Source organism: Balaenoptera borealis (genome assembly GCF_965194805.1).
Source record: "Balaenoptera borealis genome assembly, chromosome: 21".
NCBI classification, from domain to species: domain Eukaryota; kingdom Metazoa; phylum Chordata; class Mammalia; order Artiodactyla; family Balaenopteridae; genus Balaenoptera; species Balaenoptera borealis.
The window spans coordinates 19,572,233-19,599,804 of record NC_138880.1 but is presented as its reverse complement, the minus strand read 5'-3'; the positions used below and the strand labels follow the sequence as shown (position 1 = coordinate 19,599,804).

At 38.0% G+C, this 27,572-nt stretch overlaps 1 protein-coding gene across 2 annotated transcripts in view; it reads right to left on the bottom strand.

The window, feature by feature from the left end:
* ZDHHC2 (zDHHC palmitoyltransferase 2) overlaps positions 1–27,572 on the bottom strand; it is a 70,355-nt gene that overhangs the window by 17,873 nt on the left and 24,910 nt on the right. For both annotated transcript variants that reach the window (XM_082374813.1, XM_082374814.1), the window contains exons 2-7: positions 23,664–23,690; positions 22,457–22,551; positions 12,354–12,474; positions 8,420–8,489; positions 7,641–7,673; positions 1,426–1,546 (exon numbers count right to left, since the gene is read on the bottom strand). In XM_082374813.1, coding sequence (XP_082230939.1) covers positions 1,426–1,546; positions 7,641–7,673; positions 8,420–8,489; positions 12,354–12,474; positions 22,457–22,551; positions 23,664–23,690 — 467 coding nt within the window. The remainder of the gene's footprint in view (positions 1–1,425; positions 1,547–7,640; positions 7,674–8,419; positions 8,490–12,353; positions 12,475–22,456; positions 22,552–23,663; positions 23,691–27,572) is intronic.

Below are 27,572 nucleotides of genomic sequence, written 5' to 3'. Positions count from 1 at the left end.
CTGATATTCTGTTTCAATATCCTGTAGTATCTGTCAGATTGACCCAGGTCACAAGATCTCACTGATAGCTTTTGACAGCAGAGTCATCACAGTGAAAACCAGTCATTCCTTTACAAATTTATTTGTGGTTTGGAAATAAAACCATCCACAGGAATGGGGAGCAGTGAGGCCATAGGCTCTCAGACATTCATTAGAGATCATTCTTCCAGCTGGACACTGGAAGTATCCTTGAACGCTAGGCCATGTTCATTCACCTGTGGATTCCTAGCACTTCGCAATATAACTGGCACATAACAGGATTCAATAAATCTTTAGTATTGAATGTGGTTCAAATCTCACATCAGTGATCTAGCAATTCAGAAAGCCTTACCATAATAAAGGATAATTTAATGAATGTAATAAAGCAACCCTGGCAGGGGATAACTGTTTTTTTACCATTGTTTGGTGTTCATAAGGAATATCTTTGGGTATTTAAAACACATAGTTCTAATTTCATTTTGCTTACGTTTAAAATACACAGTGAAGAAAACAAATGAGCTGCCTAAAGCATATACAATACCTAATAACAATTCAGGACATTATAGGTATAATAGTTTAATAATCGTTTTACACATACAGACAAACTTCTATTTTTCAATACTAAGAAAAAAATTCTTCTTATATAGTCAATTCTCGTTATTCGCAGTGGTGCTGTTCTATAAAGTTGCCATGAATTAGTGAATCCTGAACCATTTCTCCTGGGAAGATACAGGGTTAGGGTCCTGTAAGCCTCTGGTCACAATATTTTTGTCCAATCATCAATACGTAACCTTGTTCTGTGTGTTTCTGCTTATAAAACCTAATTTATACCTTATTTAGCATATTAAATAACAGAACTCACAGCCACTAGCACCATAACTCAGGTCTGAAGGAAGCTTATCTAAACACTAAACACATGTATTTTCTCCGTCAGGCACATCTCAGTCTCTTCTTCTGCTCACAAACACTAGACAGCACTTCAGCGCTAGGCTTGAAGACCTTTTAAACAATGAAATCACCAACAAAAAAGCACAAAAATGCAAAAGACATGGCACTAAATAGAATGACAAAGCACACTTATTTACCGTATGTGAGTTCCAACAGGAATGCAGCAGGTCCTCTGGTTTGATCTCAACTAGAAATGTGCACATGGGTGACTCCCATTTTCCCTACTCTGTGCATGTTTGCAAATGACCACAAAAGCTATGCTGAGTATTGACTCTGAGGTTACAGATAAATGTTAGCAAGTAGGTGAATTCACAAACACAGAATCTGCGAATAATGAGGACTGACTATATATATAAGTTAGCTCTCTTCTATAAAATTAGTGTCTGGATTAATTCACTACTGAAAATCTATAATACGTATTTTTGTATACCCAAAAAAGTCACCGAGGTAATGACTTACGGTCCAAAATTTGATAAAATACTGTAAATCTGTAGCAGCAATAAAAAGGCAGTACAGCAGAGAATAAGCCAAGAAAAGGAGGAAAAATTTATAATTTGAAAATCCAACACAATTGTTCACCCTGTTAACAAAACAAAGACAACATTTTCAATGAGTTTTACATTGTCACCCTAGGTATACATATGCTCAACCTTAATACAAGTATTTTGTTTCCTAACATTTAAAATTTATTGGCATTTCTTTAAGCATAACTCAGAAGATTTCTTTATACATACAAACATTAAAAAATCCACTTCACTAAAAGGGAATCTCTATGTTCAGATTTTTAAAATTTGATATACGTGTAATACTGCTTTAATCAATCATGACCCTACACTTCCTGTCCGGTTATACAAATAAACACGTGCCTTAAGCATAGATCCTGTGAGAAATCTACTAATGCCAAGCAGATAAAAGGAATTTTCTAAGTTCTTCTCTGTGTTAACCTTTGGGTTTGATTTCTAACTATGATTAAGTTAATTTTAAAATCTTTCAAGTTTTCCCAAATTAGATGAAATTTCTTCAGAGACTACTTGCATGCCGTCAGTATAGCACTGAAGCAACCAGATTATCAAAGCATATTAAGTGGTACGTTTAAGAAAAGAAACAGGACTGGGAACCAGCCAGCCAGGTCGTCATGCACATTTGATGCTAAATAACTATGTGGCCCTGATAAAGTGCCATCGTCTCTAAGAATTTCATTTTCCTTATCTGTCAAACAAGCACTCTGAGATCCTTTCTGAGAGCCAGCTCTGTATGTTATGATTCCAAAAATGGAGATTTATAATTCTCAGTCCTCACTCTGAAATCACTCTATCTGGTAAGAGGGGTGGTAAGAATTCAAACTACTGTACCAATAAACATAAATACAAACATAACTCATACTTTACAGTCTCACTTTTTCTATCAAAGCTTTTCCCCTCCTTTTCATAAAGACAAGGGAATTCCTAGATAATGTATAAATGTGACACAACACCTAAGTGGAACTGGCTGCTGTCTTCACGGGTTCACTTTGTTAATTGGTATAATAAACTCATTGCATAGAACACACAGGCGTTTCCTCTCCTCTGACACCTTTGCTCCTGCTCTTATGTTCCTATAAGGCAATCTGGCTCTCTACTGACTTTGCCAGTAAACTGAAACATTTTTCCTTCTCTCTTAAGGTGAAACTGTGTTCATATGAAAAACGTTTACTCAATCACACAAGATGAACGAGTTCTACATCTGCTGTACACCACCGTGACTGTGGTTAGCAAACTGTACTGTGGAGTTAAAAATTTGCTAAGAGGATAGAGCTCGTGGTAAGTGTTCGTACAATTAAAACAATTTTTGTAATTAAAAAAATTCAGAAGTCAAACACTGGGCTTATGAATAAACAGAAATTTGGAACAAAAATGGAAAATGTGTACATCTTCTGCCTTAAAAAATATAAGGCAGGGCTTCCCTGGTGGCGCAGTGGTTGAGAGTCTGCCTGCCGATGCAGGGGACACGGGTTCAAGCCCTGGTCCGGGAAGATCCCACATGCCGCAGAGCAACTAGGCCCGTGAGCCACAATTACTGAGCCTGCGCGTCTGGAGCCTGTGCTCCGCAACAAGAGAGGCCGCGACAGTGAGAGGCCCGCGCACCGCGATGAAGAGTGGCCCCCGCCTGCCACAACTAGAGAAAGCCCTCGCACAGAAACGAAGACCCAACACAGCCATAAATAAATTAATTAATTAATTTAAAAAAATATATATATAAGGCAAAGGGAACAGCATTAGATTTAGTAATTTTGGAACTTAGGGGTACTGTGTGTGACAAATTCATAAAGAAGGCAAAACTGTGGGTGCACGCTGTATGAAAACAGTAACATTTGCAGTTCTAGAGATTACAGGGTGAGTGCAAACCAGTTACTGAGATTGCCTCTTACGACATCTGAACAAAATAATGGCAAGAAATAATACTGCAAACAGGTCCATACCAGCCTAGCCTAAATGTACTGTCACAAAAGGATAGAGGCTATTCCCTGTGCTTCTGTGCGTTGGCTTCAAGAGGAGAGAACGGGCAGACAAAGGCTGGGTGCGTTAAGACTGGACACGTGGATGGAGACGACGACTCTTTTGCGGCCGAGGGGAAAACGAGAAGGGATGGGAAAGACTGTTTCTCTTCCTGCAGGAATGTAAGAAGCAGCTTTTGTATTAGATGACAAATAGCGTTTTTATAGAAAGGAAAATGATTTTGAACGTAGATTTTACAACATGTAATTTAGCTTACTTTAACTTCTACTTAGGGGCATGGTGTAACTTGCCATGTCAGAGCCAGGAAACAGGAGAAAGTCAGTAAATAAAGACCAGGTATTTTAGAGTTTGATAGGTACTTTGAACTTGAGGAAATAGAGTAATATTTATTTTGAATAACATCTTAGTCTCGTCATGACAGACAGCTTTTGGTTAGACATTTTAACTGCCTACTACTCTGTAGACTCAATTTGAAAAGGAAGTGCATGTTTCTGAGTCTGAATGACTTTATATGGAGAAATAAAACACATTCTAGGTAAATATACCTTATATGTTGTTTAAATTCAGGGTAAACAGCTCTTGGCTCTGTTTTAGGGAAATTGCTTTCTGAGCCAAAATTGGAAAAAGAACATAATATAAAAAAAAAAAAAAGATGGAAAGAAAGTAGACTCTGAAGTCCAGAAAACTTGCTATATGACTTTAAGCCCACTCTTTAATTTATCTGAGGCTCACTTTCCTCTTCTTTAAAATGAAACAAATAATTTCAAATAATATCTGTCACTGTTATAAGGATTACAGATTTTACAGATATATGGATATATCATCTTTAGACATTACAGGCACTCAATAAACTGAGGCTAAAATTATTTAATTTAATTAGTGCTACCTAACCACTGGCAAGCATGTCAAGGTATATTGTTAATATAATTAATTGATAAACGAAAACTTCTTATTAAAAGAAAAAGCACTTCTCTGATAGGAAACCCAATAAGGCAAATACTACTTGAGTTAAAAAAGAAGTGTGAGGTCGACCCCCTGCACCCTGATGTGTACCCTTAACTGGCCGCAGCAGATATGCTGAAGTCCCTGAGAACAGAAGAGGTATGGCTCTATGATTTTTCCAACACTAAAAGTTGACAGATACTGAACTTCAAAATCATACACAAGACCTGGATAAAAAGGTTCCCCACAGTTTGGGAACATACTAAAGGTCTTAGTAAGTGACTGTTACACATTCACATAACGGCTGTAGAAAAAGATCTTTTATATACTGATATGAAACAATTTCCAGGATATATTAAGTGAAGGGAAAAAAAGGCAGAGACCCAGTCCATAAGGCAAACACTTGTGTTAAAAAAATGCGTAAAAAATTTTCTTGTGTGTATAAAAAATATTAAACACACGCACACATACAGATTTATATCTGAAAAGCACACGTGACATGTAGCAACCAACACTGGTTCCCTGTGAGGAGTGGAAGAAGGGGCTAAGAAGAACACCTGCACCTTTTTATTTCTGAATTTAGAACTGCGAGTGTGTATTATCTGTACATTTTAAAATTTAGAATTTTAATTTGAAATTTAAAATAAATAAAATGGCTGCTCCATTCAGCTGGCACCAGGTGAATATTAGGTCCTCGGCACCAAACCCTTCACAAGTCGACCTGGCTACTGCCTTCTGCAAGGGGGTGCCCGGATCCGGATGGGGGCTGGGCAGTGGCTGAGGCACAGGAGGTGACAGTGCAGAGAAGCAGCAATGCAGAAGCTGAAAGCCACTGCGGTCAGTCCATTCAACTTCTTCCACGTTGCCACGCGGTGTGAAGGTGACAACAGGTAGTGTATAGACATGTAATCTGAACCCATTTTTTTTAAAACTCTAGGGTCACATCTGTTCCCCCTGACTTTTTTAGTAGGGTCTGTCAAAATATGAAAGATTATCCAATTATGCTATGTTTCTTTTAAAGCCAAATTAATTTCAGGTTTAGGAAGACTGCTATCAGGACTTCCCTGGTGGCGCAGTGGTTAAGGGTCCACCTGTCAATGCAGGGGACATGGGTTCGAGCCCTGGTCTGGGAAGATCCCACGTGCCGCGGAGCAACTAAGCCCGTGAGCCACAACTACTGAGCCTGCGCACCTAGAGCCCGTGCTCCACAACAAGAAAAGCCACCCCGATGAGAAGCCCACGCTCAGCAATGAAGACCCAATGCAGCCAAAAATAAATTAATTAATTAAAAAAAAATAAAGAAAGACTGCTATCATAATAAATCATCATTTCTATATGTGTAATTTTCTGAGGATAGCCAGGGCATGGCAAGCTTTATAGGTGTGCACTAGCTTGGGATTAATCCTGTTTCCAGCTCTCCATTGCTTATCATCACTATCCGTTATTACTTTAAGATAGGAAAATGGGAATGAACTCTATGCCCCTGATTTCTTTACCACTCTGCTCAGTCACAGCTAGACCACCCAGCTATCCAGAAAGGAGGAGAAAAGCCAAGAAAGCATGTGTTCCTGGCCAGTCCCTCACTGGGTGAGAGTGGCCTCTGGAAGCATTAATGCCCTGGCACTTCTGAATTGCCTGGATTATGAGCTGAACAAACCCCCCAGACAGAAGAGAGCCCTCAGGCAGAGAAGCAAAGAAAAGCCGGTGCCCAAAGTTGGAGTAGCAGGTGGGCTTGGGAACTGTGCACCGCAGGTGCAGAGAACGCACAGGTGGCTGGTGGGGCTACGGGGGCGGCGGGGAGGGACTGACAGCAGGTGTTACCGGAAGGATCAACAGAGGACCGTAAGGAGGACTAAGAAAACTTATAATTGGAGATATCAGGGGGAAAAGAACGTGCTGAGAAAGAGAACAGAACGAATGGAATGAGGGGAAGAATGAGGAAAGCAAAAGAATGACCTCAGGGCTTCCCTGGTGGCGCAGTGGTTGGGAGTCTGCCTGCCAATGCGGGGGACACGGGTTCGAGCCCTGGTCTGGGAGGATCCCACGTGCCGCGGAGCAACTGGGCCCGTGAGCCACAACTACTGAGCCTGCGCGTCTGGAGCCTGTGCTCCGCAACAAGAGAGGCCGCGATAGTGAGAGGCCCGCGCACCGCGATGAAGAGTGGCCCCCGCTTGCCACAACTAGAGAAAGCCCTCGCACAGAAACGAAGACCCAGCACAGCCATAAATAAATAAATAAATAAATAATTTAAAAAAAAAAAAAAAAGAATGACCTCAAATGAAAATTAATACTCCAAAGAGAGGTTATTTACTGACATTTTTCTCTGAGAGGAGCATTATTCTCATAGGCATTAACTAGCCTTGACATGTTAAAGCAGAAAATCTAGGTGAAGAAAAGTACGGGGTACCCTGGACAGAGATAATAACATTGCAAACCCGACATTCCTCTATTGTTTCCGGCAGCTAAGATAACCACTTACTATGTATGTTTCCACCTACCCCTGGTGTAGATTTGTGGGCATGTCTACCTTTCCCTAGTGCCACCCCTGAAAGAAGATAAGGCTTTTAGAATGATCATGCTTAATGTCTAAATCCGACCTGGCTGGCAACTTTAGCGTGGTTATCACACGGGTGTGCACATTGAGATGAAGAATTATAAGGTAGAAAAATCAACCTTCATTAGTTAAATAGATCTTTCAAATAATCCTCTATTAAGTTATCTAATTTCATGATTTAGACTTTTTTTTAAAAATATTAATGAATTCTAAGTGGAAACCCTTGTTTAAACATATGTGTGTATTTGTATATTTCCTATTCTACTCCTAAATGTTAAGTTTTATTTAAAATAGATTGTTAAAGCTCTAGATGAATTCATTCTTTATTAGAAACTTTGAGTGCAGTATTGTATATAATTTATGTGTACATTTTGGTGTAATTTCTGAGAAGTATTTTAGAATCTCTGTGTTTACGCATGTGCATACAAAGAAAACCAGTTGTTCTGAGCAAATATGAGAAAATAACTTTTACATTGTTAACCTACTGGTGTCAAAATTATTTCATGGAAACTCTCCTGAAGAAAGGCTCTTTTGAGCTAACTAAACAAATACTAGGAACTTAATCTGAAAGGTCCTCCTAGGTCAGCTAAGGCAAGATTTCATTTATAAAAAGATTTAAATAGACCTATGATTCCACTTGTTATGTTATGAAGGACAGAAAGTTCTTTTAGAGCCACACTCACCATGGGCAATGATGGTCCATCTTCAAAATGCATCTAAAAAAAAATCACACACACAGAACTCAACGTCCCGCAAAAGTGTAATCCCAGTACGTTACAAAGAGGAAATGCTATTTCAAGAGAGTTGTGGCGAGTAAAATATCGCAAAGTTATTTACTTATCTAAAAACTGAATAGTAGCCAAAGGTTTCATCTAAAATAAACGCAGTAAACACTACGGCCAATTCTAGACGATCCAATAGCAGAACTTTAAATTCAAAATATACATACTTTAAGATGCAAATAAAATAATTTTCTAAAAACAAGCAGTATGTTAATATACAACTCTTACGCTAAAGATAAGGTGCAACATGTCAACAGATTTATAGAAAGTCTGGATAAAGCTTTTCCGTTAATATCCAACCTTAAGCCAAGTAGTACTGTCTTTGTAGTATAAGTATATAATAACATCTGACTGTCATGAAGCCAACTGAGTTATCTTTATCAAGAGGGAAATGAATCACAGAAGTACTTGTTAACTAGAACCAGCCAAGCATGAGCTGCGAAAAATCATGCACTTCATTCATATCAGCGAAAATCTGGGGGGAGAGGGGCAACCAATCATGGCCCTCAGCCATACTCATATTAATGCAAGGGACTATGCTGGTTATAATTCCTAAATAAAGGCCTGAGAAGCATGAATAAGGAGAAAAGGAAATAATGTGGAAAGCGGTGAGAAAAGAAACGTATTAAATAAAAAGACCACCAGCATGTAGACATTTTAGAAGTAAAAGGTTTTCTTACTTATCACAGACGGAACAGTGATGGCAGCGGTCTGGTTTTATAAGTTGGCATCTGTCACAATAGCGGATTGCTATGAACAAAGAGTTCCACTTAGTCTTAGATTTAACAGTGAATTGAATACACAATTAAATAGCTCTTAATCATCTGTCCAAATCTAAATTCTAAAAAGCATAATGAATTTAAATTCGGTAAAAATGACATATTCGACTGCGTAAAAACAAAAATGGAATGATTTGCCTGTAGCCTCAGTTCTCTGGAGAGGTTTCCCAAGAACAGAAAATCTTTTGGGGAAATTTTTCTAAGGCACGCTCAACTCTAACTATACTGTATAATTATAAAGCAGTCACAGTAAGATTCACAAAGGGTGCAACCATGTCCATTTCTATCAAAGTAAACAGAATGTCTCCCTCGACTAAATCAATTCATTTCCAGTACCCTGCCAGGATAAGTAGGGGAGGACACAACCACATTCTAGAAGTTTTTTGAGAAACACATTTTAGAAATTTGTGAATACACTCAATTGGTTGCTTGAACTGGGAAAGCACTCACATCTTTTCTGTTGGGTGAGATACAAGATTAGAAGTGAGTATTGCAAGAGGTATTTCCAGTAGAGAATTTTAATTCTTGTGACTGAAGTCCTGATCCTTTCTTCTCTAATACAGATATCACAGACAATTATGGAAGATTGATTTGGAGATGCTCTTTCAGTACACAGGCACCTGACAGGATGCACTCAGTCTGCCAAAATTACAGGAGATCAGTTAAGTGGGCAGTCCAGTAGGACCAGCAAAACCAATACTAATGAACTTAAAATTTGGAAAAAATACTTGCAACAAGCAGTTACTAAGATTATATTAGCTAATACTATAATCTCTAAAAAAACAGAAATGGTTGCTATAAACTAAGAATAAAACGAGGTCTATTTTTAAGAACACAAGGCCTAGATGGAGTTGTTTTCAATATTGAAATAATTCCTTAATCATCCCCTTATAACTTTCTTTTTCAGAAATTCCAGAGATGGATGGCATGGCCTGCTCATCTCCTGAATGAAGAAGCCTCACAGGTACATCCCAAGTCAAGCTCTAAGGTATCACTGGCTCATGCGAAGTATCAAAGTGTGAGGCAGTGTTTTCCAGAAGGAATATAATGTGAGCCACGTGAGTACTTTTAAATTCTCTGGGAACTACGTTAAAAGAAGTAAAAAGAAACAGGGGAAATTAATTTTAATGATATATTTTATTTCACCTAATATATCCAAAATATTATTTCAACATATAATTAATATAAAATATTAGTGACATATTGTACTTTTTTTTATACCAAGCCTTTGAAACCTGTTATGTGTTTTACACTTATGGTCACATTTTAAGTTGTCAGTAATCACAACTTAAAGACTAGTGGTTACCATAATGGGTAGCATGGGTCCAAAGTCACAGAATTTCCAGGTGAGTTTTGGTGGGCAATGCTAGATTCTCTCCAAGTGGTGATTATCTCTAAAGTACACTGGGGTAAAAAAACCTTTCAAATTAAAGTGGGCACTAACTCACAAGAAATCAAAACAACGTAGAAAAAGGTTTTGTTTACAGTCTTTCAGAAACAGAAATTTAGTCTTATAATAAAAAAACACTCCATGTGCCATATTATATTCAACTAAAATCATCCCACTGGAATTTTAATTGAGCCATCTAATTATCATTTAAAAAGTCTTAACAGTGGAGGGGGCATTTTATTTTAACTGTCTTGCTTGAAGTTTTTGAGAATTCATTCATGTATTATGTGATTTAAAACTTTTTTGGTACATGTTGAAAAGGAAGCATTACCAACATCTGTGTGCAAAATGATAAACTAATTACCTCACTTCTAATGGTTACCTTCCTTGTCAAAAAATCTACAAATCTTTTTTTGTAGGAAAGGATCGATAGCAAGGGAGAGCTAAAAAAAAGCAAATAGTCCTCATTAATAAAAATAAAAATAAATAATAATATGATAGAGTTTGGAGAACCCTGTAAGAAAGCAGGAGATGGTCGGATCAGGAGAAAGCACAGGGCAAACAGAAGTGAGATGAGGAGTCTTAGTACCTGCCTCACTACACCCTACACCCAAGTCCGTATATGGTTGAATTTGTTCTCTGTGTACAGCAGTCAGTGTACAGGCAGCTAGTATTTTTCTCTTTTAGGTTTGGAAGAAGGACTGTGGATTTAGAATGAATGGGAAAACCCCAAATTATATTGCCATCTACTTTCTTCAATTCTCTTAAGACGTATAAAGTGTGTGAACATCAACTGAGCCTTTCACTGCTTTAGTCCGCGGCCTTTCGCAGGGTGAAGAAGGAAGTTATCCAAACAACCCAAGGGTCTTGGCTGGGGATGGGGTGAGAAGGATCCCACTCACATTCCTGCCTTGGGGGTACTGTGGCTGCTCCACTGGACGTCCTTTCTGCATCATGACTACCTTTACGTTCCACATATTCCAGAAGGAGATCAATCACACCAGCGTTATAATCTATTATACTTTCTGTAATTTGAGTCAGTGACTCTAGTCAGTTAATACTGATTTTAGCATGCATCCAGAATTTTTGCACTAAAAACAGAAAGACTGTATCAGGAAGTTCAGATTCTGTTCCAGACTGTCACAAATTTTGAGAATCATAAGTTCATGCCAGGAGATAGGCATACAATACAAGAGATGACAGCCTTACCAGTACATAACCCACACAAGGAGATAACTTATAAATCCAAAGGGTAGTTGTTATTAATGAATAGTAATACTTTATCCTGGTATGACTTAATACTTCCCTCCTTGGTCTTACTGTGGTGTAGCAAGGGGTCTAGTAGAAAAAGCACTGCACTAGGAATGAGGAGACTAGATTTTTGCACCTGATACTGTCACTGCCATCAACTAGTTTTGGCAACTTGTGTAGTAACTTATTTTTAGGGGGCTTAAATCTCAATATTAGTTTAGGCTTATACAGGGTAAATATATGTAAACATACATATGCACATCACTCTCTTTATGGGATAGAACCAGTGGCATAATATTAAATCAGGGAATGACCACTTGCTCATTGAGAAACAGTAAAAACAACAGGAAAAAATCGTGTGTGAAGCTTAGCGTTATATTCAATTACGACTCTGAGTTAGAAACAAATATAAATAATATAAAAATATTAACGAGGTATTTTACAGTCCTTTTTTCCATACCAAGTCTTGGAAACTAGTTGTGTGTTTTACACTTAAAGCACATCTCAATTTGGACTAGCCACGTCTTAAGTGCTCAACAACCACATGGGGCTAGTGGCCACTGAAAGGGACAGGATACAGCTGAAGTCACAGAGTTTCCTTCTGGGTGAGCCTTTGTCGGCAAGAACCGGTAGTCCATGTGTGTCAGTTTTTAAGACAATTCTTTAATTAGATAGCTGTTAAATTACCTTAAAAATCTTAGTCCAAGTAAATGAGATTTATTGAGTTGCTTTTGTAAAAAGAAAAAAACAAAACATAAATTTTAAAGATAAAGAAATTTTATCAATACCCGAATTAAGTTTTGTATAATTTACATACTAAGTTTTAAATTTATGTAGAATTATCAATGTTATGTTCATTACAGATACTGCTCTTTTGAATTAAATAAGAATAGGAATTAAAACTTTAAAAATGAACGCAACTACAAATCAAGTTTCAGCAGTTCTAACATCTTCACTGAATCACAGCTAGGAAGGCAGAATAGAAGTCAAGTCAGTGCTGACTTGGTTGAGATCCCTGTGCCACAGCGTTAACTCATCTTTCCATTCTGTTTTATGGGACTGTACGGGAGAGATTTAATAATAATCCAAGCTGAAGCACAATGTGTTTCAATGAGTGTTTGACAGTTTAAAGTACAGATATGCTTTCTAACCATCACCACAACCCACCCTGCCAAAGCACTCGTTATCCTCTACCTCCAGACATGGTCCTGGTGTAGATGGGAAGGTCTCTGGCTGCTCGCCTAAGAACTTCCTGATGGGCTTCTCCTCTTGGCTCTCTCTCTAGCAATTCTTTTTCTGCATAAGAGAGATGGAACTGTGGAAGAAGTTTAAATTTTAATCAGTGTTCTCAAAGAAATGATAACATACTTATCTACTATACCCACAAAGAGGTATTTATAAAATATTAACAGTATATAGCATATAAATTCAGAGAGGTAATAGATTTGAAATCTGGGCAAATCTGTTAATCTCATGGATCATTAGTTTATAAATCTAAAAAAAGGGAAGAATAATAATAATACCTACTTCCTCAGATGTTTGTGAAGCTCAAGAGAAATAAAGTATGTAAAAGTGCCTTATAAACTGTAGAGTTCTATCCAAATATTAGTTACATTAATAGATGAAATGGCAAAATAAACAAATTTGGTTCAATGGATGCATTTTTCAATTGGTTATAATTAAAAACAAAAATAGAAACAAATACATCAAGCATGCATTCTCATTTAAGTGAGTTTTAACTTAGGGATAATCATTACGTGAATTTCTCTAGCACTCAGAAGAACTAGTCATTGACTTTACTTCTTATACTGCCAATTGGGCCCAACCAATTTAAAAAAATACTTATTTGAGAAAAATGAAAATTTGTTTGGGCTCCAACTTGATAATCACAAAAAAAATGGTTTTAAAAGTCTATTTGAACTCCTATAAATGTACTCCAGGAGACATGTACAAGGGTATTCACAGCACCATTGTTTAAAATGTAAAAAACTAAACACAACCTAAATGTCCACCAAAAGGTGAAGAGATAAATAAATTGGAGTATGACCTATCCAAATAATTGAATCCTATATGGCACTTAACATTTAATGAACTACAGCTGTGTACAACCAAGACTCGCAACCTACTGATGAACAGATATATAAAATAAACCACTATATATTATTATGGTTAGAGATATGTATATATGATAAAATTATTTTAAAAACAAGGAAATGATTAACACAAAACTCAGGATAGCTGTTACTTCTTGAGAAATGCAGGGAAATACAAAATAGAAGTACACAGAAGATACTTCAAATATAAATAATGCTTCTATTTGGTTGGGTGATTGTTTAGGTGTTTTCATTTTATTATTCTTTAAACTGTGCCTTATATATGGTTTTTGAATGTAAGACATATTTTACAATTTTTAAAAAGTTTTTAAAAAGTGATTTAAGTATGTCAATGAAGGAAAGAAGAACAATCTGATGAAAATGAGGTCATGATATTTGAACCTAAATCATTATCTTCAGAGAAATAAAAATTAAAAATCTTTGTTTAGAGGTTGATAATTCTACTGAGGTTATTTTAAAATTAGAAACAAATCTTCAGGGCTTCCCTGATGGCGCAGTGGTTAAGAATCCACCTGCCAATGCAGGGGACACGGGTTCGAGCCCTGGTCTGGGAAGATCCCACATGCCGCGGAGCAACTAAGCCCGTGCACCACAACTACTGAGCCTGCGCTCTGGAGCCCGCGAGCCACAACTGCTGAGCCCAAGTGCCACAACTACTGAAGCCCGCGTGCCTAGAGCCCGTGATCCGCAACAAGAGAAGCCACCACAATGAGAAGCCCGCGCACTGCAAAGAAGAGTAGCCCCCGCTCACCACAACTAGAGAAAGCCCGCGTGCAGCAATGAAGACCCAACACAGCCAAAAATAAAAACAAATAAATAACTTAAAAAAAAAAAAAGAAACAAATCTTCAGCTTCCAAATGTAAATAATTTTAAGGTACCATAATATTCACAAATGCATGATTTTTAATATAGTTGTAAAATTTCAGACTCATTAAGGTAAAGAAAATAAAAATAAGTTTTCTCTAAGTAGAAATTTATGTAATATGAATTATTCTAAATTAGTATATCAAATCTACTTACATTAAATTAGTAGGTATGTTACTGTTAGGCCCCTTAAGAGTTTGTGAAAGATATTTGAAAAAAAGTATTCTCCACATTAAATATTCCTCCTGCAAGATGCTCACAGCATTTGCTTACTATTAATTAATTTCAGTGTTTCAAATTATACTTTAACCAATCCTTTTTCAAATGAATACGAATAACAAATAAATGAAGGCCACATTTATAAAGCCTTGGTGTATTCGTTCTATCAGATGCTCTTCATTTGCTTGCTACCTTAAATCTCAGTTTATAAAACGAAATATATTTACACAATTTTCTGGATTGCATGACTATATAAATGAGGGCAGTGAGTGGCAGTGAGCAGTGTTGAGTCTCAAACCCAGAAAAAAAGGACCTTGCAGCCTAATCCTAGAGGCTGGGGCAGGAATAGCAGCAGATTAAATACCTTAGAGTCAAAGAAAGTTTGGGAACCACATTTCCAACAGGTGGAAAACTATCTCTCAATTGGATCGTGGATTCCTAGAATCTATTCCATTGTTTTCAGAGTTACTCTGAAAAAGAAGTTCACTAGGAAGCAGAGGCAATGAGAATGCTGTCACCATTCAGATCTTACTAACAGAAGTAAACACTTAACAAAGAAAAATTCAAATTGTTTATTGACCCATCATATGCAATCATATTGGTTTATCAGAGGATTTGCCAGATTTTCTTTCTTACTTAAAAATTCTAGGTTGGGCACCATGCACCTGTTGATGACACTACTTTAAAATTTGAAACATGCTATTTTAAAAAAAAAGAAAACACTGACAAACAGGTAAGTGTACTGATGGTCTTTATAGAACTGTGTATCTTGTTTGGAAATATATGAGTGGTGGTAGAAAATGTATAACATCAAATGATGCTGTAATTCTGTAATAGTCAAGAAAAGGTAGGGTCGATCTGGAGAAAGTATCTATTAACTTTGTACACGTTGATTCCTCTGCCTAGAGCATTATTCCTCACACTTTCTGGATGGCTCCTTCTCATTTTGCAGGTTTCAGCTGAAATGTCATCTTCTCAAAGAACTTCCATGATTCCCTTACTAGGGTAGGGACCCTGATAATTCTGTCCCTTCCCCCTGCCATACTCTCCCCCCATCAGGTCCATGTGTGATTTCTTTGTGTTACACACCATAATTTGAAATTATTTTGTTGGTTCATTTGTCCTTTGTCTATCTCTTCCACAAGCATGTAACCCCACAAGGGGATCAAGCTTAGCACAGAGTAAGCCCTCTGCTAGAACTGTGGAATGGACAAAGGAACAAGTACCAGGAAACCTAAGTCAGACCACTGAATATCAAAGCAAAAGTTATTTTGTATCCTAGTCTCTAACTTTCCATTGTCAGAACCATAAGTCCCATAATTCAGGCAGATATATCTCCCTTGCCCATTTCTAAAAGTAATTTAAAACCTAGCATTGACAATTAGTTTCGTAAAAGACTTAATACTAAAAAGGAATAAAACCGTCGACATTTTATTACATTTTCTACAGAGTTCTGGATCCTTCTAACTTTAGAGGTAAATTCTAGTGAGTGATGGAAATGAAGAGTCCTTAGTATGTTTAATACTTTTATAAATAAATAAACATAACACACTGCAACCATCAGGTCCTAAAAACCAAATACATGTTGGTGGAATTGTTATTTATGTAAGATGGATGTCAAAATATCTAGTTCTATCTTGGAATGCACCAAATATGCAGTCCCCTCCCCCTCAGAACACTTTTATGTATAAACGCACATCACAGATCTGAGGAAAGATGACATCTGCAGAGAGCTGAAGGAACGAGAGATCTCCTGGGGTGAAAAAGATAATATACCTGACCTCCGATCTTCCAGATTGCAGCGGTCCTTTGGTCAGTAATGCAAGCTGTTTTGTTTTTGTTTAAACAGTTTTATCAATTTTGATTTATAGAAAAATTGAGAAAATGGTACAAGGTTCCCATATATCCTCTCATCAACTTGCTGATATTCCTAACATCATATATTAGCATGGTACATTTAGGACAATGTATCAATATGGATACATTGTTATTAACCAAAGTCCACAGTTTATTCAGATTTCCTTAGTTTTCACTGAATATCTTTTTTTCTGTTCCAGGGTCCCATCTAGGAGACCACAGTACATTTATTTTTCATGTTTCCTTAAGTTACTCTTGGCTGAGACAATTTTTCAGATTTTCCTTGTTTTTGTTGAGTTTGACAATTCTGAGTCATACTGATCAGGTATTTTGTAAGATGCTGCTCTACTGGAAATTTTCTGATGTTTATCTCATGATTAGACTGGGGTTACGGGTTTTGGGGAGGAAGACCACAGAGGCAAAGTGCCATTCTCACCACGTCATATCAAGGGAACATACTATCAATGTGACTTAGCACTGCTGATGTTGACTTCAATCACCTGGTTGAGGAAGTGTTTTTCAGGTTTCTCCACTGTAAAGTGACTCGTTACTTCCCTGTCTTCATTCTGTACTCTTTGGAAAGAAGTTACCACATGCAGCCCACATTTAAGGAGTGGAGATTTATTCTTCCCCTCCTTGAGGGCAGAGTATGTACATAAATTATTCGGAATTCTTCTGTAAAAGAGATTTCTCTTTTCTCCCCATTTATTTATTCATTCAATCATTTCTTTATATCGGTAGACTCAAAGATATTTATTTTATACTCTGAGTTATAAATGAACACTATTTTATTTATTTTCCTGCTGAAATTGTTCCGGCTTTGGTCACTGGGACATTTTCAACTGGATCCTATGTCCCTTTGATATACCACCAACAATATATTTTATTTTATTTTTTGGAGTACCTTTTACTTTTTGGCATAATACGCTCCAGGCTCATTTTCAAAATATCCTGCCCTAGTTCTAGAATCAGCCATTTCTCCAAGGAGCTCTTCTTCCTTTCCTTAGAGAATGATATTAGAAACCAACATCTGGGATCAAACACAGTTTTCAGATTAAAGGAGAGTATAATTTTAAAAGGGTGCACAAATTAAGAAAAAAACCAGAATCCAATAATAAACAGAAAACTCAAAGAACTGTATTTCCTTTTTTGCTAGTTGTTTTTGACTTAGGACAAAAATTAAAATATAACCTCACTAGTACCTAAAATGTCCAAATTAAAACGTAGAACTTTTTTTGCCTATTAAATTCACAACAGTTTTCTTAAGAACAGCATGCAGTGCCAAGGTTCTGATAAAAACTGGTGGCTTTGGAAATTGCTGTAATTATTCTGGGAAACAATTTGGCAAGTGACTTAAATTTCCTTCGTCTAGTAACTCTACTTCTGAGAATTTATATTAAGAAAAATAACCCAAAATATGGGTAAAGCTCTATGAACAAACACTTTAACAACGCTGTTTATAACATGAAAAGTTGGGATCAGACTAAAAATGCAGTGTTTCAGTGAGAATATCATGTTGTTATTAAAAATGACAATAAACCAAGGAAGAACTATTACATGAAAAAAACTGGAATATGTGTGCTCTGAATACCACTAGGAAAAATAACCAGAAAGAAATTCAGAATGTAAACTGGCTGAATTAGTGTGGTGGGATTTTTTTTTTCTTTTTCTTTCTGCCTACTCTTCGTTTTCAAAATATAATTTCGTATGGTTATATTACTTTAATATCGGGAGAAAATGTTATGAATTGAAAAATTATATTCTCTGAACAGTGACAAGAAAATATTTACATTATTTTCTTATATTATCTCTTCTCCTACTTTTTTAGTCCCATTTTCCAAAGATTTTTAGCACTTGAGAGCACTTTATTGTCAGCTGGAAGTCCAAGATCCTCATTTTACAAGTGAGGGGTCTCTGGATGCAAATCAATTAGAAGATTAAGCCCAAGATCTTGCATTTTATTAATGGAATAACCCAAGATTCTTAACCAGCAAGCAAGGGCTCTTTCTTTCATGACACTGGTCTCCAAACTCTTTTGATAATGTACCCCTACCAGTAAAAAATAATTTGAGACTGCACTGCCAATATATGCATATTTACTTATTTATAGATGTGCTATTAGCTAATATAGTATGTATCTTATATAAGAATCTTTAAAAAAGGAGAAACGTAAAAGAACAGCATATAAATAGAAGTTTGGCTATTTTTTTCCTCCATGTGCCAAGTGATGTCCTGGCACACATCCCCTCCACAGCCCCCACGTGGGGTCCACTCTTCATGCTAGAGCGTGGTGCAGGGACACGAGTGCAGCCTCCATGGTCAAAAGGACTTTGCTTTGAATGTTATTAGCTCTGCCACATACTAGCGCTTGATGCCTTAGGATAATTAGTTCATGTTCAAGCCTGTTGCTCCATCTGTGAAATGGTAATAAATAATATCCATCTCCTACAGTAGTATGAATCGAATAAGGTATATGTCTTCTGTACAAAAGTCATCCAACAAGGCCTGGTACAAAACTGTAAATTCACTGTCATCAACCTCCACTACTCCCTCAATTCTGCGTTTTTTATCATTTCATTTTTCCTCTCTCTCCAGCTGCTATTTCAAACCTTCTCTGCTCTTCCAAACCTCAGTCAACCTACTTCCCCCATTATTCTTAGTTGTTGATCTCACATATAATTTTAGGGAGAAATCAGAAGTCACTTCAACTTTCTGCCAAAGCTATAAACACAAACCTGTCTCTATACACGTAACTCCTCAACTTTCAGTCATTTAACAAATATTTATTGAGTACCTTTTAAGGGTCAGACACCAGGTACTGGTGATGGATTAGTGAATAAAACAGATAAAGTTCATGCTGTTGTAGAGCTTATATTCTAGGGATGGTATAAAAAATGACTATGGGATGAATTACAGAATGATATGCCATGGAGAAAAACACAGCAAGGTAAGGTTTAGAAGGAAAGCAGGGATGGGGTTTTGCTATTTTGGAGGAAGTGGTCATGGAACGCCTGAAAGGTACTCTTGGGCAGAGACACAGAGAGAGCAAGAAAAGGAAGGGCGTGGCCATGCCGTTAGCTGTGAGAAGAGTGTTCCAGATCAAGGGGTAATAGCTGCTCTCAAGGCTCCTGAAGGAGACACACGCTTAGTGTGCTGGCAGAACAGCAAGGAAACTGATGCGACTAAGACAGCATTACAGAGGGTCAGAGAAGTGGTGTGAGGCCAGGCCATGCGCAGCCTTTTAGGTTACAGCAGAGAATTAGGGTTTTACTCTGAGTGAGCTCAGATATGACAGCAAAGTTCTGAGCAGAGGAATAGTATGAACTGTCTTGTGTTTTGAAAGCATCACTCTGGTACTGTGCTGAAAATATACAGAAGAGGGCAAACACAAAAGCAAGGAAACGTGCTGACAGGGTACTGGACATATACCAGCAGGGATGCTGGTGGCCTGGACCACGCTGGGAGCATGGAGGGGTGTGAGCTAACACGTGGGTGCTCTGAGGGTATGGCCTACAGAATCTGCTGATTGACTGGGTGTGGCGTCTGAGAGAAAAAGAGTAGCCAAGGGTGACTCCAAGATTTTGACCTGAACAACCGGAAGGATGGAATTGCCATCATTGAGATGGGAAAAATGTAGGAATAGAAGGATTTGGGGATCAAGTAGAAAATCAGAAGTTTATTTTCAGGTACTTGGAATTTGAATTTGAAATTCCTATTAGATGCCAAATCGGAAGCTGGAAAGGAGTCTGGAGTTTAGGAGGGAGGATCAGGCTAGTGATTAATTTGAAAGCGATGAGACGGTATATAAAGTCATAATGTAGATAAATAAGAGAAGAGGGCCAGAGACTGAACTCTGGGATAATCCAATGCTTTAGAGGTTCAGGAGATAATGAGGAACCAGCAGAGGAAACCAAGAAGGAGCTGCCACTATAGATAAAAATAAAATTATTTTAATGAGAAAGGAGTTAAGAACATTCTAGAAAGAAAATTATGGCATGGTGTACACAGGAAACCATGTACATAAGAACTACTAGAGTACAAAGTGAGGAGTCAGAAATTTGGACAAGAGTCATCGTTGCCAAACTAGGGAGACTGGCCTTCACCCTGTGGGATGGGCAGAGTCACTGAATAGACACAAGCAGCAGAGTGAAGGATGGATTTTTGCAGAATTCTCCGAGGGAATGCAGGCAAGATTGTCAAGGGTGACACCACAGAGAAGACTGCAGTGTCTCAGATGACAGAGATGACCAAGACTCTGAATTAAGGCAGTGATGGGAAATAAAGAGAAAGGGGCTGGAACTGAAAAAGAAAAATTAGGAAGTGCAAACATTTCCAGGATTTGGATGCTGGGGGAGGCGCAAGGATGCCAAGCTTCTGGCTCGAATGACAACGTGGTTGGCAGTGGCATTAACCCGTAGAAGAAACAGATGAGTCACGGTTTGGGGAAGGAGAGGGTGGTGGCTTCAGTCTCACATGTGTTGTGTTTGCGGTGTCAGTGCAGTGATCAAGGAGCTATGTTTGGCAGGGAGATAATGTAAATTTGAAATTCGTGGGAGAGGTCAGGCTAGAAACAGATCTGGGACATGTCAACACAGAGGTCACAGGCAAACCACCAGAGTGGATGAGATGACCTATGATAAAAGTCAGCAATTTCCTTCAAACCTACAACTAAGGACAGGATGAGGGTAAGAAGGATAGGAAAGAAGAGAACATGGTAGGAGGGAGGAAAAAGAGGTAGGAAAAAAAGTAAGTAGAGAGAGGAAGAAGAAAGGCTATATCTAATGCATTCTAGGCCAAGCGTGCCATTAATACTGTGCAAATACCCGTGGTTTTGTTTTTAATATCCTTTCCCAGTTCATACAGCATATTTATTGGCCTTTTTGACCACAGCTGCATTTCAAACAGATTATTTCAGAAAACAATTCTAAGTGATGCCTAGACTTCTTTTTTTTAACGTTAGCCTACTAAAACTACATTATTATTACTGGAGCAGAGTATATTTCTATTCAACAACCATATACTAGACTAAGTGCCAAGGGTACAAAAATGAGTAAATCACAGTTTCTCTGCTTCAAGGACATTTAACCAGGATTAAACACCCAGAAACAAAAAGTTCGCCAGAATGATCTTTTCAAGATGCATATTTGAATATATAACTCTATTTAAAAAACCTTCTGTAGCTGAAACTGCTAGTTGTCCCCCAACATCTACTCCTTCTAACGTGGTTAACATGGCCATTGAGAATAAACACTAAATTTCCAGTCTTCTGTGCAATTAAATGTGGCCATAAAACTAAGTTCTAAATGTAAGTGGAAATGGCATCAGCAACTTCCAGAAAGTCCTTAAAGAGAAGGACATTTACTTCTACTCTTCTTTTCTACTTTCTCTGGCCTGCTGTCTGGAATGTAGACATGATGGCTGGAAATGAAGCAGCCATTTTAGGCCAAGAGGTAATGTTGGGAATGGAGGCTATACATGTCAGAGCAACAGGGTAGGAGCCTGGGTACCTGACAGCAGTAGACTAGCTACACTTTGAAAGTAGAGAAGATTGGGCTTCCCTGGTGGCGCAGTGGTTAAGAATCCACCTGCCAATGCAGGGGACACGGGTTCAAGCCCTGGTCCAGGAAGATCCCACATGCTGCGGAGCAACTAAGCCCGTGTGCCACAACTACTGAACCCATGTGCCACAACTACTGAAGCCCGCACGCCTAGAGCCTGTGCTCCACAACAAGAGAAGCCACCGCAGTGAGACACCCATGCACGGCCCCCACTCGCCGCAACTAAAGAAAGCCCGCACGCAGCAATGAAGACCCAATGCAGCCAAAAATAAAGTAATTAATTAATTTAAAAAAAAAAAGAAAGAGAAGATTAGTTAAGTCGTTAATGTGCTGTTGTTGTTTCTGGTGGCTGACAGCCAACTACTGCTCCATTAGTATAACAATTATAATAGAAATGTGTCTACCTTCAGCTCTATCTTTTTATCTATCTATCCATCCATCCATCCTTGTGTCTGACTCTAAAGTAGAAATGGAACATATAACATATTTAATATTGTAAGTATAATACTCATCCAGTGCAAAAATAATATTTATCAAGTGAAAATTCAAGTATTTAATTAACACATTAATATAAAAAATCACTAAGTTTGCAACATTAATAAAAAGACATAAAACTCATTCTTCAGACATCAGTATTACAGACTTCCATCTTTAGGACATAACTATACTAATATTTTAACTTACTTCTTTTGAAGGATTCATTGGTAATGTAAAGATAGTTTTCCAATACGACCAGACAAACATTGCAAAAAGTAGATGATAAGCAATCAGGCACACAACTAAAATGAGAGAAACAAAATTATCACTTTAATATGCAAATACATACTAAAATCATGGTATTCACAAAAGATGTGCTTGTTCTAAAATAACCGAATAATTTAATTATTTAATTACTTACTATCCCATGATTAGAACCCTCCCATCTGTAGACAAGCCCATCTATCGGCAAAATGGCTACGGGGACCTCTCCTAAGTTGTAAAAATAAGGCAGTTATGCCTGCAACTTTAAATCATAAACAAAGTGTTAAACGAATGTTAAAACATTCAGGCGGTAAGAACTTTTGCTTCACTAACAAAGAATAGCAAAAGCAGTTCCTGCTTGAGCTGTTTGCCTATTTTGCTCAGCTCGAGTCAAATCTGGTGGTCCTGTTTCAAGGACAGTAGTTTTAAACAGAGATCTTCTGAACAAAGAGAGATTTCCTCCAAGAAGAGTTCAAGTTTCTTACTGATCACATAGGACAACTGTTAACAAAAACATTCTGAATATTTTTTTAAGGTAGTGTACATAAACACACTTTGTATGGTATTTTAGTCTTGAAGTCCTATGCAAAGCTGAAATATTAATTTTGTATACAGTGATAATGATTAATTCTGGATAATACATTAATATATAACTTACTTGTGTAAGATACAGTTGAATAAAATATGCTAATTTAATTTAAAATATAGCATGTTTGGTATTTTTAAACCTTAACAGCCATTTTAGCTTTTTAAAAGAAGCTGATATTCCTATTATAGAACCATTAAAACATTCAGTTACCTCACAGGCACTTAAATCAGTGTGAGATGACTAGACCCAATGATATTTTTCATGAATTATATAGGTGACTCAGGCATGGGGTCAGACTCTGAGTTGAAACAGGAGATTGTTGACATTCCTGTATCTTGAAGCCATAAGAACCTTGGCACAGTGACTACCACTTCAGGGTCAAGTTCTCTGCCAAGCGTCTGAGAGAATTCAGTCTGGGGACTGACAGAATGAGACGCCTTTAACCCATCCTGACTCCAACATTCTCCAAGTATGACTTACTCCAACCAAATCTAAATGAATGCTATTCGTTTTTTCCAACTATTTTTAAAATTTTAGACTGAAGGCAGTGATATATCTTACCTTGTTCTCCAATATTTTCCATGGACACTATAGAAATAAATAGAGAAAAGAGACAGGCAATAGGTTACAAGAAGCTTATGGAAAACAGAGGGCCTGACAGAAAGAGAAGACGCTTGAGTAGGTTAATAATTTGGCTCCTTTTCAAACCAACATTCTTTAAATATTTGTTCAACGTTGTTTAGAGGAGGCACGAGCCCTGTGGCAGAGAGGTGGGGAGGGAAGGCGGGTGGCCGCCCTCAACCAGGCCCCCGCTGGCGTTCCAGCCCTGGCTCTCATGCAGAAAGCTAACCCCGCCAAGCGTGGCCCTGGCGGGTCTTACTCCTATATCGATCTGTTTCTCGGGTTTCCTTCCAACTACAGAGTTCGGATAAAAGCTCTCCAGCTCCTCACATTGCCAGAGACACTGATTGCTCTTTATAAGTTGGCAACCACCGAGTTAGCTTTCCAGAAGGAAAAAAATGTGTCCACGGCATACACTTCTCTTGCCGTATTTCTGAAAGGATGAATTCTTATGCCCGATGGACTAACTGCTTCCTACTGTACAACAAGGGGCCCAGACCACATGCCTGAGAAACTGCCATCCCTGAAGGGCTGCTGTAAATATCGCAAGGTGGCAGGTAGATCGAGGGCAGGGACCACAGAGCTCAAACAAGCTGGGACAAAAAGCCCCACTCGGGCAGTTTTCTTGCCTTCCGTATCGTTTCCTTGTTTTGCTTCCCATGTGGTCATCCTCCATTTGTACTGAAGTCTTTAGGAAGCTCTGGCCTATCTCAGTTGTAGCAGGGGAAGACTTGACTTTATTTATGTAGTTTTGTTCCTCCTTGGCTATTTAAAGGGGTACAGTATTCTGGGCCTTTGTCCTGGAGTATATTTTCATTGCCTTAAGAAGCACTGAAATCAGAGGGTAATGTTGTGAGAGATTTTTAAGATTACCTGATCCAACCAACCTCCTTCACAGGAGAGCTACCGTTTAGCCATTTCTAGAGTGAGCAGGAGACACAGTTTTGGAGAGCAGCCCACTCCCTCACTGGATGGCTCTTAAGAATGATTGTACGGGGGCTTCCCTGGTGGCGCAGTGGTTGAGAATCTGCCTGCCAATGCAGGGGGACACGGGTTCGAGCCCTGGTCTGGGAAGATCCCACGTGCCGCGGAGCAACTAGGCCCGTGAGCCACAACTGCTGAGCCTGCGCGTCTGGAGCTTGTGCTCCGCAACAAGAGAGGCCGCGATAGTGAGAGGCCTGCGCACCGCGATGAAGAGTGGCCCCCGCTTGCCGCAACTAGAGAAAGCCCTCGCACAGAAACAAAGACCCAACACAGCCAAAAATAAATTAATTAATAAATTAATTAATTAAAAAAAAAAGAATGATTGTACGATCAGGCCGAAATGAGCCTCTTGTGGCTTCTACCTATGGAATCTAGGCTTCCAATCTGTAGCAATAAACAGAAAATCTAAATGGCAGACCTTCATATGTTCTCTCTTAACCCAAAAAATAGATGATTTCCAGATTTCTCACCAACCTTGATGTGGCTCCTTTAAATATTTCCTGGTCTCTCAATCTCCTTTTACGTTTCTGATCCCCAGGATGGGACAGGCAGACACAGATGATCTCTGACTTACAAATGGCCTGTTCCACAGGTGTGCTTGTCCACCAGCGGCAAGAGTCATATGCACTTTCTCATAGAATACGTGAAGAGGTTAATGTGAGGCCAGAGGAAGGACCAACCTGTCTTTTCTGTCTGACCTCCACCTCTCCCTTCAGGCATTTCTCTCCAGGCTCTGACTTTCCTGTCTTCAAAGTGCTCCAAAATTGACTACAGTTCTTCCTTGGATCAACATTTCTGCTCCTTCAGCTAATCTAATGAAATGCAAAAGCACTTTTAATTCATTCGTGCATTTATATAGGAATGACCCTTAATGACCATTTCAGAGGTGCTGGTGTTTTAAAGAAAATGTATTTGCTAACCCATGACTCTAGCTGTCAGAACTGAAACAGTAAAACAAAATGACATTAAAAAAAAGAAAAAGTACAGTTAGTATGAGGTGAGAAGTTTTTTGCCCTGGACCATTATTATATTGACTGGATATGCATTCAAAGACATCTTTTAAAAAGCTATTTCTGCCCTTCACAGTTTGTTTTTCTCTTAATGTACTCCAAAATTCACAGATCTTCTTCTTTTTTTTTTTCATTTAAGCAAGTTACTCATGGATGCATGCTTATGGTAAATAATTCTGATAACATTTATAGAGTTAAATGTGAAAGTCCAAAAAGGCTTCAATTACACTCCCCAAAATTGTGAGCCTATCCAATTTCCTATGAATGTAAAATGTCTTTAATTTTTGTCAACATTTTAGGCCAAAATAAAAAGTCATTGTTTTAGTATTCATTTCCCTGATTACTAGTGAACTTTAAAAAATTTTTATTAAAAAATAAAATGATTGGCTTTTCCTATCTCTTCTGATTAAATTACCACTTTCCCATTGGTCTACTTCTCTTTTACTTATTGAGAGCCTTTTATATAGTACTCTGGGAAGTAATCCCATATTTGTTACATATGTTCCAAATAAAGTTGTGTATAACTACTTTCAAATGACTTAATAGGGGCTTCCTTGGCGGTCCAGTGGTTAAGACTCTGCACTTCCAACGCAGGGGGCGCAGGTTCGATCCCTGGTTGGGGAACTAAGATCTCACATGCCGCATGGCGCAGCAAAAAAAAGACGATAAATACTAGCAAAATCTTATGGTTTGTCCCTGATTAAACAGCAGTATCAAAACTTTCAAACTGACCTATTTCACTAACAGATATATGGACTATACTTGGTTTTGCTTTATGACCTTGAGGAAATTAATGTTCTTTCAACCATGTTTACCTGTTTAGTAGGTCAATGGTTCACCTTGTAATTTTCAATTTAGTGGAAGAGTTGCCAATTTCAACATTTCCTTTCTCGGACAAAACCACATAGAATACAATGTTATTTTCTATTTTGTTCATAAATGACTGTTTAAGAAAAGGTTATAATTTAGCCACGTATGTTTCCAATATATATGTATATAAAGATAATATATGGGAAATACAGACTCATTTTTGGAAAAAATAGACGGTAAGTCAAATAGACGGTAAGTCAAATAGACGGTAAGTCAAATAGACGGTAAGTCAAAAAGACGGTAAGTCAAATGTAATTTGACTGTTTACATCAACATGAGAATTAAACAGCAATACTGATCCTATTTATGACAGATCTTCCAAAAATCTACTGGGTTTTAATGTGAATTTTGAGTTTTATTCAGTATTATTTAATTTTATTATTTCACAGAATTTCAGTTTGGTCTATTTAAAAATTATGCTGATACTTATTCTCCAACTACACACATAAAGAAATTTCAAATCTTTTATAACCATCTTTAACATATTTTCTAAAAACAACTTTTGAGGTAATTTAATATAGTTATTTCTATTTTTATTAAAAGAAAATGGAGGCAGATGAGCTTTACTCCAAGTCACAATGAGTAGCACATTAGTTAATTCTATCTGAGAAATTCTTTTATTTTCAATTTTAAAGTTTTACACATGTGACAAAAATATTATGACTTGAGCTCTGCTGGATCTTATTAAAAGTAGTTCCTTATTGAAGCACAATAACTGGCATAGAGCATCTGCCCCATAAATGTTTACTGAATAAAAAAGACAAAAAGGGTTTCCCTGGTGGCACAGTGGTTAAGAATCCGCCTGCCAGTGCAGGGGACGCGGGTTTGAGCCCTGGTCTGGGAAGATCCCACATGCTGCAGAGCAACTAAGCCTGTGTGCCACAACTACTGAGCCTGCGCTCCAGAGCCCGCGAGCCACAACTACTGAAGCCCGCGCGCCTTAGAGCCCGTGCTCCGCAACAAGAGAAGCCACCACAATGAGAAG